Raw genomic sequence first — 16780 nt, 5'->3', positions numbered from 1 at the left:
AGCAGGTCCTCAAGTATGAGTGCTGTCAAACAACTTTATTTGAAAAGATCAATCAATAAAAATAGGAATACTAAGAATGTTTAAATAATGGAGGATTTTATGTTCTGCTCTTGGGGGTTAGCAGGGTTTCCTAAGCACCTAACAGTAAAATACATTTCTTTTTTATAGGAAATAACTTATAACATACATGTCATAAAATATCTGGCAAGATTTCAATCTGTTTTCCAGGCTTGCAAAAGGTACAGTTAAGATTTAATCAGCAAACTTGTTTTTGAGACGTTTTCTCCAAACTCGACTCCTATGCAGAAGCTGACTGATGAAGCTAAAGAAAAATAAGGAAATTAAAAGTCATGCGTTGTTAAAAGTCACAAGAACTTAAATAAATGATTTTGTTGTATGTTGCGATCTCACAGCATTGACATGTTTTCAACTCGAACATAGTTATATTGTCCAAACCTATTTGAGAATTGAAAATACAACCTTTTTTGATAAATAAGTAAACATATGTAATTCTATCATACCAAATACTAAAAATTCAAATTTCTGTTTTTGTTATCAAATGATGCTTTAGTCCTATACCTGTTATAATGCTTTAAAATCAACAAGCCCTTGTTGTTTAGAAAACCTGAAGAATTGTGTGATTTTTCATAAATGATTCTCCATTTCTGTTCTCCTTCTCACTGTACACCAACTCATTTACTTTAGAAAATGTTTTTTTCCTTTGCATTGTTTCTATATTTGTTTTTGAGGAAAGCCCAATTTGTGCAGACAAGATCAACAATGTTTGCAGGTCAGTGTCTGTTAACCATAAACCAAACGGAGGCGGTGTATCTACGTAGACATTTCTCAATGGTAGATCTGTCTGTCCTCTCACCTTTTATCAGTCAACAAATGAAGGGCTGAAGGTGCAGAATTGTTTGTCAACTGTGTAAATCAGTTAGAGAACAGTAAATAAAAAGATTTTAAATCTATAATCTACTTAAAAGACTTACAACACATTTTCCAGCTTTCCTTAACAAATACAGTTCATTGCTTATAACAAACTAATACTTTCAAAGAACAAGAATTGGATTCTTATTCTAAATTTAAGTGAATCCCATAATTCAGTCAGTAGATATACTTTGTGAAACTTGAAGGAATGAGAAGGTTATTCATTCCTTTGAATCAGGTGATGGACTTAATGCACACAAAAGGCTCCAGGAAATCTGTCTCCCAGGACTATGGTTTGACCGCCAACCATAATTTGTAAATCTGTTGGATATTTGACTTCTGCAAAATGTGTATATTTTTCCAACAGTTTCTTGCATCAATCAAGCTTTTAGCTACTTCTTATGAATTTTCAATTGTCCTGACTTTTTACAGCAATTTGCAAAAGAATTCAAAGGTAGTAGTTTTCCATTATTCTATACACCTTGTGCAATTCACCCATACTACTACATAGCAGATAAAAGCCCCTCTTGATGCCCCCCCCCCCATGCATATCAGATGGTACATTGTTCCTTGTTTGGAAACCCAACCTTTACTCCAAATAAATCCACATCTCCTATCACAATAAAAGTTTTCCTTTGAAGGCATTATGCTTCCCTGAGGGGCTGCTGTACATTTCCATCCAGTTTTAAGCTTGCCAGCTGGTGCTTTTTTGATAGTCATCTCAGTCCAGGTTGATTCTTCATGTTTTTTCAGGATTTTTGTAATGCATGGTTGTAAGGCGGACAAAGATTAAAGCAATGGCTGCAATTCTACAGTCAAGGTGCAAGGGACTAGATGTATGTATGAATTTGAGCCTCTATATAATGTTGTGAATTAGAGTTAAAAATGTAAATCTTTTCAGTTCTATTCTAAAAAAAATAAAAATAAAAATTTACAGCTGTATTTTGTACAGTCTATCATTTGTAGCCCAAAATGAGTAAGAATTGAACTGTCAGTTAGTTTGTAAAACCTTCAATGGACGTTGATGTAAATATCATTTAATTCTGTACTTTACATAACTGTTAAATGTTAAAACGATTAAGCAATTGCCTTGATACTGTTAAATCTGTAGTCTTATGAGGTCCTTTACAAAAAAATTGTTTGATGTAAAATAAATATGGCATTAAAAATATATCAGACAGCAAATGCTCAATGGGAAGTGCATCATGTCCTAAATACATTGTTTCAGGCACTCAGCCATTCTTTTCTTTTTCAGATGTTTCTTATCAAATGTTCATTTTAAGTGTTATGATTAACCTCCTTGTATCTACTGCAGCATAAAAACACCAACTTGAAGTACCAACTTGACCTCTTTACTCAAGTAAAAGTGAAAAAGTATGTCCTCCAAAAACTACTTAAAGTATAAAAGTATAAAGTAACCTTTAAGAAAAAACAGCCAGATGTCACTATATAAATTGAAAGCCTAATTTTTCGACTATTTTGAAAAAATTCTTGGAGATAGGGTCATGGATGAGGGAGGTCTTTTTGGTACGATACGCTCTCGCCTGTGTCCGACCTTTCAGACATTTCAACATCTTTTTCTGAATCAAACATTGTAGCATGGCATAGACAATTCACATTTACAGTTTGAAGAACACCTGCTTGCTTCTGATGAGTTCCTTTAGCTAACCAATGAGTGTTTGCGTTATATGACTCATCCAGTTACACTAGTTTTCACTAGTTTCCAATGATCTCCATTGGATGCCGCACATGGCATGAAACAAATATTTATAAACATTTAACCGAAGCCAAGAGTAACGAGTAACATTTGTTTTAAAAATGTATTTATTTATTTAATATTTCTGTGAAAATGTAATGAGCAGAAGTCAGAAGTATAGTACAGTAACAAATTATTTGTACTTTGTTACTTGACACCTCTGGAAAAGACAAACCTTTCTTTTTTGTTATTCAGCAGAGAAATATTGTAACAGCTACAAATTAAGTAAAGTTTTAGAGACAAATGTTACTTAGGGTGTATTAGTACACAAATATTTTCACAATGAACTTATGGCATGATGTAAATGTACTGATGCAAATCCCTAAATTAAAGACAATAGTGGAAAACATAATGGCAAAACACAAATTATGGCCTGTGACTTTGACCAGTCAAGTAAAAGGTGACAGACAGAGAGACAGACACATTCCTTCATTAAAAAGAATTTAAAAAAGAAAAGCTGGTGTCAGTTTTTTTACTTGTAATTTCACCAGTAGATGGCGCTGCTAGACAAATACTTGAGAGAATGCGCCCTTGCGTTTTAAGTCACAACTCATGCGCAATAAATTCACGGTTTATAATAATAAGGTTTAAAAATCTTCAAATAAAGGCGTATAACTAATATGTATATCTTATCAGAAAAATATTTTACATAATCATCCTATTGGATCTGCTTATTGAGGCTGCAGATGAGAACCCAGAGATCAAACTGTGGATCTTTAGACGGGAGCAGAAACGCTCAGATGAAGTGTGGAAGCAGCGCATCCGATGATAAACTAGGCTGCAGAGGATGAAGGCTGTTTTCTTTTTCTCCTGTTGTTTTCTGACCACGGCTCTGGCTTCCATCGCAGCTGGAGAAATATTTACGTCGCTCCAAAACGTGAGGCAAGCCATCCTCGTTGAAAGGAAACTGATCGGTTATCTGAGAACTTATATCGACAGCGAGTTGGAGAGACTAAGGGACATCAGGCGGTGAGTGATGGGGAAACTGGACATCAGACTGGAACATAATAACACATTTCAGATGGATGATGGAGGAGAGATCTCCATTTATTTCAAGTCATCTCAGTCATCCTAAAGTTTGAATTGTTATTAAATTATGATGTTGACCTAATAAAGCTTGGCCTGTGACCTCATCTTTGGATACAGAGTTATACAAGGGCTTAAGAAGAAGAACAAAAAACTTTCCTTATTCCCTTTTAAGGAAGTAATCCAGCTGTCTGGAAATCTGCTTTGCTCAAAATACCGACTGCTTTTCTGCTCACTGTCTGTCTAGACCCTGCAAATGATCTAGTGCTGCCTTATCTCTATTAGTGTCAGTTTTCTGGTTTGACATTTTGTTTAAATTTTTAATTCAGTGTATTTATATAGCGCTAATTCACAACACATGTCATCTCAAGGCACTTTACAGTTCACCAGAACATCAAATTGATTTAAAGTTTTCTAAAACCAGTTGATTGCATCTCACACTAAGCATGCTTGTAGCAATAGTGGAGAGGAAAAACTCCCTTTTAACAGGAAGAAACCTCCAGCAGAACCAGGCTCAGTGTGAGCGGCCATCTGCCGAGGCAGACTGGGGTTCAAGGAGGCAGAAGCAGAGATACAAAAAGCAGCACATCCAGCCAGTCATGGTCAGAGAAACAGGACTAAACTGGAAAACAGGCCGATCTCCAACATCTATAAACAAAGGTGTTGAGGGCAGCCGCACAGCTGATGTTTCCCTCAAGGATGGTGTCACAGCCATACAGGAAGAGATGAGGCGAAGCTACTATAAGAAAAGGCAGAGAGAGCAGAACGTTAGAGATTGAACTAAAAGATTCTACAGAGTGGACGAATAGAGATAGAATGAAGCAAAATTATGAAATAAGGGTCCTTATATCCTCCAGAAGTTGTAGCCTATAGCAGCATAAAGTTTGAAGATAAAGGTTTTAAATAATGATAAAAACATTATAATTCAACTTAACAGCAACAGTTTCCACATGCCTTATTTAGCTTGTCTTTTTCATTGAATTGTATGCCCCTTGTATAATTTCATTTTAGTTTGTTACATTAAAACTCCCATTACTGCAATACCTCTAAAGACTCTATAAGTCTCCTAATTAATAAGTGAGGTCCTTTATACTTCAAAATTAAATACAGATGTTCGTTAAAGCCCTCTGAGGTTTGTGAAAGTGAACTGCATCAAACAGGTCATTAAAGCTACTGAGAAGTTTAAAGGAAGCTTTAAAATTCCACAGCTCAGGTGTGAAAATCTTCTGAAAGCTGCAACATTCTCTATCTCTTCTTTTACGGAAGAGTGGCACACAAAGAATTCATGTTGAAAGAACGCGTTAAGAAGTAGAATTTAAAGCTTGAAACAAGCTGTGAACGAGACACAGCAAACATGTGACCGAACCTACATGCATGTAAAGAAACTAAAACTGAAAACTCTAAGCACAATAATCTAGACTAAAATGTGGTGGTGGCATCATAATGCTGTGGGGATACTTGTTAACATTTAGGGAATTTAAGTAAATCAGAGTTGAAGAAAATATGGAAGGAGTGAAAGAGTGACAATCCTGGAAGAAAACGTGTAAAAGGCTCCAAAAACGTTAGAGTGGGGTGGAGTTTCAGCCAGGGCGACAGCAGGGTGGTTTTAATTAAAACACATTCATCTGTCAAAATGCTCCAGCCTTAAATTGAATTAAGAATATTTAACAAGATTTAAAAATGTGCTTTTCCCAAATGGTATTCACACAGTTGGATTGAATTTGAACTATCAAGTTTAAAGAACAACAGTCAATAAATACTTTAATTAATCCTTTATTATAGCAGAATCTAATTCTTTAGAAATGATCCTGTCGGGGAGGCAGGATACAAATCAAAGCCACACTTTTAATTGTTTTTTCAGAGTAAAATGTTTCAGAATCATGTATTATTTAATTTCTTCTTCACAATATGTTACATTCTTTTTGGTATATGAAGAAAAATGGCAATAAAATTTGTTAAACCTTGTGTCTATAACCAGATATAATTAGAAAAAGTGTCTGGAAGGCACTGGTTATTGTCCATTTCCAGCATGTCCTGTGTTATACTCTCCAATCTAATGAAGACCATATGCCAGCACCTACTCTGACTCAATCTCATCTTTCACTCAGGTTTTATGCCAAAGTTTCTGACCTGCACGCAGAACTCTACAAAGGCCCTGCAGCTGCAACAGCAAACCCACTGGTTGCCTTCACCCTGGTCAAACGGCTACATTCAGAATGGCTGAACATCGTTTACAGCAATGAAGCTCAGGAAAACACTCAAAGTGGGCTCTCTTTTTCTACTTCCTGGTGACATCAGGCTGATATCTGAGGCTTATTGCTCCTCTGATCTCACACAAACAAACCTCAACCTTCAATACTCCTCTGTTTAGCCCTCAGGTCCAAATATGAGGAAGAGGAGGCCGACCTGCCCAAAGTCGAAGACCTTCGAGGGGCTGCAAGGGGGCTGATGAGGCTCCAGGATGTGTATTCTCTGCAGGTTTCAAGTCTTGTAAAGGGTCGTTTCCAAAGGGTTACCAATGGAGGTGTGATTGACGTGTGCTCTCCTGCTGTGTCTGTCTCCCTCACGGGTGACGACTGCTTTCTGGTTGGAAAGGTGAACTTCTAACATTTCTTTTATTCATCACCCAGAGAAGATAAATTTGTAATGGAATTATTAGACCATACTTCACTGATATGTGTTCAGTCTTTACCTCTCAAACTCTGCAGAGAAAAGAAGCAAAAAGTCAAGTTTTGAAAAATAACTTAAATAATGAACACCTCATATTGATGTTCAGTTTTCACATTTCATCATGTCACAAGGACAAACTGTGTTCCTAGCAAATGTCAAAGCAGGTTTACTTTATAAAACAATGTGTACAATTTTAAACACAACAATGAACAGTAGTCAGCCCATCATCTGGAAATGGAGAGAGTATGGTACAGCTGTTAACCTATAGCACCACATGCATGTCTACTTAACTAGAAAGGCCAGGAAAGAAGAGTGTTAATATAAGAAGCAACGAGAGACATTCTGTATTTTTGGAGGAGCTACACAGATCACAACAGGTGGCAACCAGAACGAAAACCTATGAGACATCCTTAAAAGGGTTTATGCCCTTATAGAAGAGTAGCAACATAAAAGGCTGTTAAAAGTTTAATCTAAAGTTTTTTCACATGTTATCTAAGCATGATTTTAAACAAGCCTGATACTGAGCTGGATGATTCTTTACTTTCTTAGATCTCTAAGTCATTTGCAGCCATTCATGAATTGGCCAAAACTGCCGGTGGTGTATTTTACTGTGAAATATGAGTAATGTTCAATTTCCAAATATTTAAACCTGTTAGAAACGGTTGATAAATCCGATAAACTCCTTTCAATTTTTTATTGGCAAAGAAAAAAAAAAAAATTTATTTTTAATTTTTCCTCCTTTTCAGATTTATAAAATTACATAAGGTTTATGGTAAAAACCTGACACAATTCTAAAAACTATAAAGGCCAAACATCAACAACTGTTATAAGGAAAATTTGCAAAGCTACAGAATTGAAAATGATCATATAATTCTAATATAAATGAACAAAAATGGGCCCTAAAGAAAAATTTAAAATATATCTTATTTTCCTCAAAAAACACTTCGGAAAAAAAAAATTATGGTGGTTATTCATCATCATTGTTTAATGGAAGCAAATTACTTCAAACCATATTTTGGCAAAATTGTCTTGGCAAACAAAAGAAACAACTGGTTTGACAAAACTGAAGAGAGAGTTATCTTAGATAATCTCCATAAATAACTCTCAGCATCCGGGGAAAAAAAAAAATGGGTTTCTCCCAGCCGTAGACCTAATCTTCTCCTTCAAGAGAGCCTATAGCCTGTTCTACACATGGATTCCTTTTTTGTACAGTGTTGATGGTAACAACAGGGCACTGTGTGGGAGAGACATGCTCTGGTGTGGAAAATACATTATGTCATGCTTATGAGCAATGGACTCAGAGAGCATTCCCACATACTGAAACAGTGATTAATGGAAGCAGAGATCCTTTATTTGGAGGTTTTAAGTGAGGGTTTTAGAAATATTTCCAAAATGTCTTTTTGAAAACAGATCTGATTTATTGTAACTGTATTTAAACATTTAAATCAGGGGCAATCACGCTTTAGCTTCACAACAGTTCTTATCTCATAAAAACTTTATTGGCTTCTAAACTGTAGAAAGTGATGGTGACAATTATACAGATATAAAATGAATGTCTCTGTAGGCATCATTAAAGTGAGAGTTGAAGTGGTTCTTTTTCTGACATAAAGTATGTTTTGGGATGTTCTGCATGTCAGATGATTATACTCACCTGATGACCGAGATGCTCTAACCTGTTATCTTTGTCCACGTTGAAGCTAACTGAGGAGTCACATGGGAATTATTGAAAACAGGCTGCACTCATAAGAATAAAGGATTTATTACAGGGAACCATTCGTTTCCTCTTAAATGTGCCTAGGCGATTCACCGTAGTAATAAATCAGTAATAGATTTGAATCATGTGTTGCATATTTTAACTGCCTGTTGATAGCTTTGTACATCTGCAAATGATCAGTAAAATCACTTTTGGAAGGCTCCACATCTGGGCCCTAATCATGTTTTGCCAACTTTCTTCCCGGAGCCCCAAACAGCTTTTTATTGTTAAAGATTTTCCCTCTGGTCTACTAAACAAGATCCATACAATGTAGAAATCAGGTTATTAGGTTAACCCTGCAGTCATGGTTTTTGACTGTAAGGGGAAATCTGAGAGCCAGCAGATAATATATAAATGAGGAGAGCATAAAAAAAGGCTGGGATTAAAACCAAGAACAGAAAAAGATAACATGGCTATTATTTTTTCCATTCCTTATATCAATTAAATGTTAGACACCTCTTCAAGTCAATATACGTTTATAAACATATTATAAAGGCACTATGGACAATTAACAATGACTCAGAATGACAGTTTTATTGTGTACAGGTGGCCTATGAGCAGGAAGATTATTACCACTCAGTTCACTGGTTGGAGGAGTCGGTGCGTCTCTTCAGGGGAGAAGGAGGAAAGTGGAGCCCTGAGAATGAAGGGACTTTAGAGGACGCTCTGGATCACCTCGCGTTTTCCCACTTTAAAGTAGAAGCAAAGAACAAATACAAAGTGGTCCAACATGGTTTATCTGATTAGACTGCCTTAAATCCCTCTGCTTTATTCAGACAGGAAATGTCTCCTATGCTTTGAGTTTGTCCCATGAGTTACTGCATCATGGTAAGTCTCTCATCCCATTCCACATGCAGTTATGACATAATTTTGTTGAAGAAGATAAAAGTGTCAGGGAAAGTTTCAAATTTACTAATTAGGGAATTTATGAAGTGGAAGGAAAACAAAAATATTAAATTTTAAGTTTTCCACAAATAAGAAGATTGCTTTTAATTTAAAAATGATAAGCATCACTCAAGAGATTTTAATTTAAGTTTTAAGAAAAAATATGAATCTTTTCCAGCCCTCCTTATAATTATTTAGCTGCCTTTTGCATTTTGATGCTGACATTTTGAAGATTTTTTTCTCCATTCCTTCAGATTGCTACAGTAAGTGTATGAAGGAGATCCTCTAGTGAGACCAGCAGTAAGCTTGGCCTTTATGTAAAGGACAAGGATGACTGATAATGATAAGGAAATATAGTAGAACTGTGTTTCTTTTGTGGAATCAGAGAAACTGGTCGGTTTATTTTAAATAAGTTGGATGTCTCTAAATATGGAAATCTGCATGCAGCCTTGCCTAAAAGATGTGAAGCTGTAATTTAACCAGACGTGTTTGTATTGTATTAAAGTACGTATACCACATATCCAACCCACATATTTGTATCTGTCAAAAAGTTAAGAAAACCGGGCCAATATCCTTCCAACTGACAGTTAATGTTAATGTGTGTGTGTTTTATTCTGCATATTATACAAATAAAACACATGAACATCTGTAGTTATCATGTGGTCAAATCTGGGGAAGAAGTTTCCAGAAGTTCAAATGTTTTTGCAAACATCGTATCTGTCATATGATACAATTTCAAGATGTATTAATGCCATTTAATGATTCTTCTCTCTGTGACTCCTTGCATCTATTTATTTATTCAGATCCAATGAATGGACGGGTGTTGCAGAATATTGAGAAATACGAGAAGCTGCTGGGTTCTGCTGGTGCATCAAGTGGGGGTAGTTTAAGAAGACCCAGCTCTACTTATTTAAGGACACAGGACACTTATGAGAGACTGTGTCTGACTCAAGGCTCGCAGGTTATTATGAAAATGTCTTCTTTAGATAATGTCTTGAAGTAACCTGACACTCATCTTACAGAGTCATTGCAGAAATATCAGCTTTTTTGCCATTTTGAATCTGCAGCAATCTTTTGAATATGCAGCAAACCTTTGCAGAAAAATGTTGGAGGGATAAACAACAAACAGACATAAAAAAACAGGAGGAAGAAGATTTAAAAGAAATATATTTCCTGAATTTTGCATTCAGGAAACGAGATAAGAATCATGGATTCATGCACTGAATAGGGTGACTCTGAGGCACAGTTAACTTGTTACACAACATGAGCTACAGCTGAGAACTGGGTCCCTCAAATATCAAGTATTATTTTGTCCAGTTTAGTTTGCAATTTATTTATTTCATCTTAAATTTATATAAAAGTATTTCCTGTTGTCATTAAAGCAGCTCCAGGTTTTGATTTTACATGTTATTGAATTACTCTTGCTTGTTCTTTTAAAAATGTCCCTACTGTATAACCTTCAAGATGTATCACTCTTGTGTTTTGCTGATTGTGCAGAGACTGATGATGAAATCTAAAGATTTTCCATGTTAAATCTTATTAATGGAATGCTGATGGTGGTTTTCCTCTTGCAGCCAATGCATTTTGAAAATCCCAACCTGTTCTGTGACCACTTCACCAACAACAACAGCCCTGCTCTGCTGCTGCAGCCTGTGAGACGAGAGGTGCTGAGCCTGCAGCCTCATGTTGTTCTGTACCATGACTTCATCACAGGCGCCGAGGCGGAGGACATCAAACAGCTTGCCCAGTCTGGTGTAGGTGATGGTACATTCGTAGGTTAAGGTTTCAGATAAAATTCTGCATTTGACGTTTATTTGTGTGACCAGGAAGCTTTTAATTAAATCTGAAATAGTGAGGTTGAGTTCATTTGTTTTTTTATTGTTTGCACAGTTTATAACCAATAAATAGAGGAGTTTTGGCCGGAAATCCTTTATATATTTTAATTATTGACTTGTGGTTATTTTTAAAGCCTCTGATTTGAAAATAAACATATTTTTTATTTTTATGTTGTTTTTATATAATTATTTGGCTTCATTCTCCATGCTCTCTATCTGATTAATTTGTTTGGGGTTTTTAATTTGAATTACATAATTTTTGCCTCTCACATGTTTGAAAAATTTAAAAGACCCAAAGGAGAAACTGGTATTCCCCTCCCTAAAGCAGTAGAGTTTTAGCCGTATTACTCCAGTAAAGCAAAGAATCTGAGCTTTGCCAGAAAACAGTGTGAGCCTCATGCAAAGATGACATTTCACAGAAACGTTGCTCCAAACTTACAGCCTGTTGACTCATTTTCCTCAGGAATCATTTGATGGGTTTACTTGAATGATGCTCTTTTATCCGCTGAGGTTTTGGCCTCTTGGAGTTTTCCATTCTTTGCATAGATGGAGAGCTGTTTTCATGTCATCATTACGTCAGCTTATAAGCTGATTGAAAACAGGCCTGTGACACTGAGCTGGATGGTTTTTACTTTCCTGGTGTCCTAAATGCAACATTAAACATCTGTTTTAGTCGCTATTTCATTAAAGCTTATGTAGTTCCTTAACATTATGAGAAAGTTTTATTGAAAGTGGACTGCCTTTGAATTTAGGGAATTTTAAAATGCTAAATTCAGTTTGTTGGATGTAAGGCTGCTATTAGACATTGGAGAACAGATTAAGTAGAAGGCAAAGCGACTGCCAAGAAGTTTCTGTGGTTTAAAGAAACAGAAACTCAGCCCAAAGATATGTGCAATGACAGAGTTTGTGGTAAATTTTTAACAACTTGACCAATAAAGAACAAGCAAAACCTATAATCATGTATTTTCTATCTCTCCCAACAAGTTGAAGAGATCTGTGGTGGCAAGTGGGAAGAAGCAGGAAACAGCAGATTATCGAATCAGCGAGAGGTACAAAACTATTAATGCTGCTGTTGGTGTGTGCATTGGACATAGAGAGCAATGAACTGAATAGATGTGTCCGATTTTTAGCGCGTGGCTGAAGGGCTCAGAGGGCTCCATCGTTGGAAGGTTGGACCAAAGGATTTCTGTGCTAACAGGTTTAAATGTGAAGCATCCATATGGCGAGTTCCTCCAGGTGGTGAATTATGGAATCGGTGGCCACTATGAACCTCATTTTGACCACGCTACAGTAAGACGATAATGTGTTATACTGACTGGTAAAGATATTCATAAACCTTACATTTGACCACATTTGTTGCATTACATCTGCAAACCTTAATTTATTTGAAATTAGATTTGATAAATCAACACAAAGTAGTACGTAGTTGTGGAGTGTGAATTGTAATTCTTTAATCCTTTACTAATCAAAATCTGAAAACTAATATATTTGTATTTGTCCACTTTTCTTTTATACGACTATCTTGGCCAAAGTTAAACCTGCATTAGAAGTCTTAATCGTTACCATTTCTTGGTATGATAGCTGAAGTGTGGTCAGATTCTATGGAGGGTTTTCATGTGCACGAAGTTTGGAGTCTTGCCAAAGATTTTTAATTGACCATGTGTCCTTCTACAAACTTCAAGGTTTCTCCATAACTTTCTCCCTGAACTGCCTGTGTGTTCCTTAAACCTTATGACGCTTTTGTTCACTACTGTTGTATAAAGCATTTAGGAGAAAAGCTTTATCTATACTAAAGGAAATATACACAAGTTTTCACTAAAACTTATCTTACTAACAAGGTTTTTTACTGATTTTATTCTGAGGTCTCAGAGTAAAAAGTGAGTAATTACACAGGAATCCACATATTTCAGATTTTCATCTCGCAAACGTTTTTAGAAATATAATTTTACCCACTTCACAAGATTGCCTTTTTTGCTATATGACTTGAAATCCCAATAAACTACATTTGTGATTTTAGCATAATAAAATGTAATAAGGTTTAAAGGGTATGTTCATTTTTCATGATTTCAATTGGTTTTTATATTTCTTTTACAATACAGTCGCCCACCAGTCCTGTTTTCAAGCTGAAAACTGGGAATCGTGTGGCAACCTTCATGATTTATGTGAGTGAAATTGACTTTTTCTCTATCAGATCAGATTCCAGGTCAGATTCCTGTTGGTTTTTATGTGGTATCAAGTTGATCCATGCTGCTCTCAGCAGCTTTTTTTATCTCTTGATCCTGTGCAGCTAGTCTCTTTTAATTAGTTTCTTTTTTATGAGGATAAACTGAGTTAAAAGAGGAATAATTTTTTTCTAAATCAGTTCTATGGGAAAAAATGTACTTGCATAAGATACACACACAAATACAAGACACTGTCTAAAGGAATGTTTTTTCTACAGCTCAGCTCAGTTGAAGCTGGTGGGTCCACAGCCTTCATATACGCCAACTTCAGTGTTCCAGTAGTAGCGGTAAACAATCCCAATATCTGAATATTCTTCTTAAACCTAAATGTTTCTTTTAATGCAACCTTGATTTATTTCCTTTTTTGTTCATTTTACCTAATCCGATAATGGGAAATATAAATTGAGAGATTTTTTTACCCACAGTCCTGCTTTCAAACTTTATGTTTTTTTGTTGTTGTTTTCAACAAGCATTTAAGATAACAATTGCTTGAACACTTGACAGATTTACCGTAAGTTTCAAAGTATCTTTAATTTTACCAACATGTTTCTTTTTTGTTGAAATATCATTAGCGTTTTTTTTTTTTCCCGAGTATGTAGTCCATCTTATAATTAGTATTTACGTAGAAAGGTGTGAAGTTTTATATTTGTTTGAAGTATGACCCTTTAGCTGATTGGATATGTTGGGATTTTATGTAATTTGGAACAGAACAAGTAAAAGCAATCAGATTTTTGCCTTAAAAAAGTTAAATGAAATTATTTTGGTTATTTGCTTGCTTAACTTTCTCATGCATTTGTTAACCTTAATATATAATACCTGTTTTATTTAGGCAGTACCAAATTACCTGGATAGAGCTTTCCAAAAACACACATTTTCAAACTGGGGAATGGTCTAACAGAAATATATACAGATTTAGAAAGAAAAGAAAACAGTAATAAACTAAAAATTGAAAGAAAAAGAAAGAAAAAATAAGGAAAGGATGGAAACAGAGACAAAATACACCTCATATATATATTTATGTATGTATATGCCAAGAAAAATAAAGGGAACAATCAAGTAACATACGTATATAGCGTTAGTTGTTCATTTTAAAATATGTTTTTTATGTTATTTGTATATTCCCAGAAGTCTGCCCTATTCTGGTGGAACCTCCACAGAAATGGACAGGGGGATGAAGACACCTTGCATGCTGGTTGCCCAGTGCTCATTGGTGATAAATGGGGTCAGTATCTGTTTCCTCTTATTAGACTTTATTAAAAGCCACCAAAAAGGGATGTGCTTTCCTAAATATCAATCTTATTTTTTTATATATAACAGCTGGACTCCATTTGTGTTTCATTTTGAGTTTAGAGATATCGCCGCCTACAGTTCAGGCTCTAAGGGTTTATCTTAGGAAGTGAACATCTGCTGCTGGTTGGCTCAGAAAACGAAATATGTTTTGCAGACTAATCAAACCAACAGATGCATCATAATAATCAGGAAGCAGCTGCAGAAGAAGTTGCTTTTTATCACAGCAATTTTAATGTGAAAGAAGGTTGGAATGCAAGTTGTCTTTTATTGAAACTATTTTTGAATAGGTTACAAAAAACAAGGCAAGAAATCCTTTATCAATGCTGTTTCTGCCGATTAATAACAGTAATTGGATTTTTTGAGTCGTTTGACCACCATTTTGCTGTATTTTTGTGCTGTAGTAGCCAACAAATGGATCCACGAGTACGGCCAAGAATTTCAGCATCGCTGCAGCCTGAATCCTAAAGAGTGAAAGGGACAAACTGATCCTGTGAAGAAGAAGCCTTGACCACCGTCAGGCACATTGGCAAAGAGAGAAGAGGCAACAGCCAAGGTGTGTGTTTGGAATGGAGGGATAACTTGAATCTTTGATTGGTGCCCAGGGCCCCAGGGAACCTGGGCACTCCTGCAGTGGACACTGAGGTGGAAAAGGAATGAGGTATTTGGAAATCAGCCTACGGAGGCCAAATATTTCCACTTGGCAATTCCTCGCAATGGAGAAATATTTACATTTAGATGGAAATGCTAGCAGAAGCTCATGCAGGATATTTGATCTGCAGAGGACTGTCAATTATTTCAGGGGGATCAGATTAAACAGCTGTTCATCCTAACACTGGTAACAAAGCTAAGCCTTAGTTTAACGACTCACTCACCGGGATTTGTTTGTTTAGTTCTGCATGATAGAACAATGTTGCTATTCCTACTGTTTTTGACTCAGAATGATGTAGAAACCAAAAAAAAATAAACTGTTACCGGTAATTCCACTTTTTAATTTGCCTCAGAAACTAATCGTTTTTGATTAAGAGTCTGGAGGATTCTGCATCTTTTTGAACTTACACACATCATCAACATATTGTTTTAGACAGCTGTCAAAATACTTCACAGTACGGCTGATATAATTATGGAGTACTTTGAGTTTTGGTCAGTTATAAACAGTCATAAAACCCACCTCATAAGCATCAGACCCTTCTAAAGGAAAATGTTGTGGGAATGTCCCGCTGCGTGATGGGCTAAGATCTTAACTTAATACTTTTTCTTTCCCACAGGGACACGCATTTTTTTTTCCAGCTGAGGTAGTCTTTCCAGCCACAGACAGAAACACAGAACATATATGAATAGAGCATGTATTGGATCTCTATTGCACATTCCTGTGCACACACTGAGACCAAGATATTCCCATAGAGCTGTTAGAGAGAAAGGTTGCTCTTTCTTGTTTCACTGTGGAACCTATCAACAAGTTTTTACGATTAAATATGCAATTCTGATGCATCAGATAATTGTATTGAGTAAAAACTAATTCTGATTATACCGACAGCTCATATGTCCTTTTTTTTTTTTATTTGAATTAGACCTGCTGAAAGTTTATCCAGTCTGCAAACACATAATGAGAGAGTTTGGAAAATTAAAGTCACCGATGTAACCTTATTATTCTACTTTTTCCTAAATGCAGCTCTCACTGTTACCACAGCAAACACAGAGGGACTCTCAATGGCTTTTCAAACTGCCTAAAACACCTGAGTAGATGTTTGGCATTCTGCAAGAAACTGTCAAAAACAAACAGAAAAAAACTGTTTAAAGTGAATTGGGGGGGAAAAAATGGGGGATTTGTTGTTGCATTTAACTAATAAGTTATTCTCATTTGAGTTAACATCAGTAAGGGATAAAAAAAGAACTTTAAAGTCAATAATAGAGTTTTGTGCATTTGGTCAGTTTTAGAGAAACCATAGGATCAGTGCTTCCCTCTGCTGGTGTTAAAATATAACAGACAAGAGTCTTAAGTGATGGATTATTTTTAAAATAATTGTTCATATACTAACGACTGTAAAGAAAATAATTCAGTTTTTTTTCTGTCTGAAATAAAGAACCTACCAATTTAAATATGTTTTGTTTTTTGTTCTTTTATTTTGTTCTTTCTTTTCTTCTTTTTTCTTTTTAAATCAAGACTATCCACATTAGGATGTTTTAAATGCTTCCTCTGAATCTGTGAAGGGGCTATACAACAATTCCAAGTGTAACATCTTACATTTATTTACAATCAGCTGATGCATCTCTTTATCATGATCATTTTGACAGGAGAGCCCGTGAAAATGGTGAAAAGTAACACTTCTGAGATACTGGTGATCTAATTAATCAATACAAACACACACACATAATATCAGAAAAGAAAGAAAGAAAGAAAGAAAGAAAGAAAGAA

At 35.6% G+C, this 16780-nt stretch overlaps 1 protein-coding gene across 3 annotated transcripts; it reads left to right on the top strand.

Moving 5' to 3' along the window:
- Positions 1-3354: 3354 nt before the first annotated feature.
- On the top strand, positions 3355-16174 carry p4ha3 (prolyl 4-hydroxylase, alpha polypeptide III). 3 transcript variants are annotated; one of them, XM_015383873.1, is made up of 13 exons: positions 3361-3655; positions 5821-5975; positions 6084-6307; positions 8682-8831; positions 8912-8963; positions 9824-9981; positions 10595-10774; positions 11840-11904; positions 11986-12145; positions 12955-13017; positions 13296-13364; positions 14203-14299; positions 14769-16174. In XM_015383873.1, the coding sequence occupies exons 1-13, from the start codon at positions 3474-3476 to the stop codon at positions 14837-14839; spliced, it is 1626 nt and encodes a 541-aa protein (XP_015239359.1). In that variant the 5' UTR covers positions 3361-3473; the 3' UTR covers positions 14840-16174. The 3 variants fall into 3 exon arrangements, 1 of the variants encoding a protein (XP_015239359.1); XR_001481482.1 differs by lacking the exon at positions 14769-16174 and having other exon boundaries at positions 3355-3655; positions 10595-10772; positions 14203-14262; XR_001481481.1 differs by lacking the exon at positions 14769-16174 and having other exon boundaries at positions 3355-3655; positions 10595-10784; positions 14203-14262.
- Positions 16175-16780: the final 606 nt, after the last annotated feature.

The sequence above is a fragment of the Cyprinodon variegatus genome, unplaced genomic scaffold, assembly GCF_000732505.1.
Source record: "Cyprinodon variegatus isolate N-32 unplaced genomic scaffold, C_variegatus-1.0 Scaffold14, whole genome shotgun sequence".
NCBI lineage: Eukaryota > Metazoa > Chordata > Actinopteri > Cyprinodontiformes > Cyprinodontidae > Cyprinodon > Cyprinodon variegatus.
Note: the sequence above shows the minus strand (reverse complement) of the source record. Positions and strands in the feature narration are given on the sequence as shown.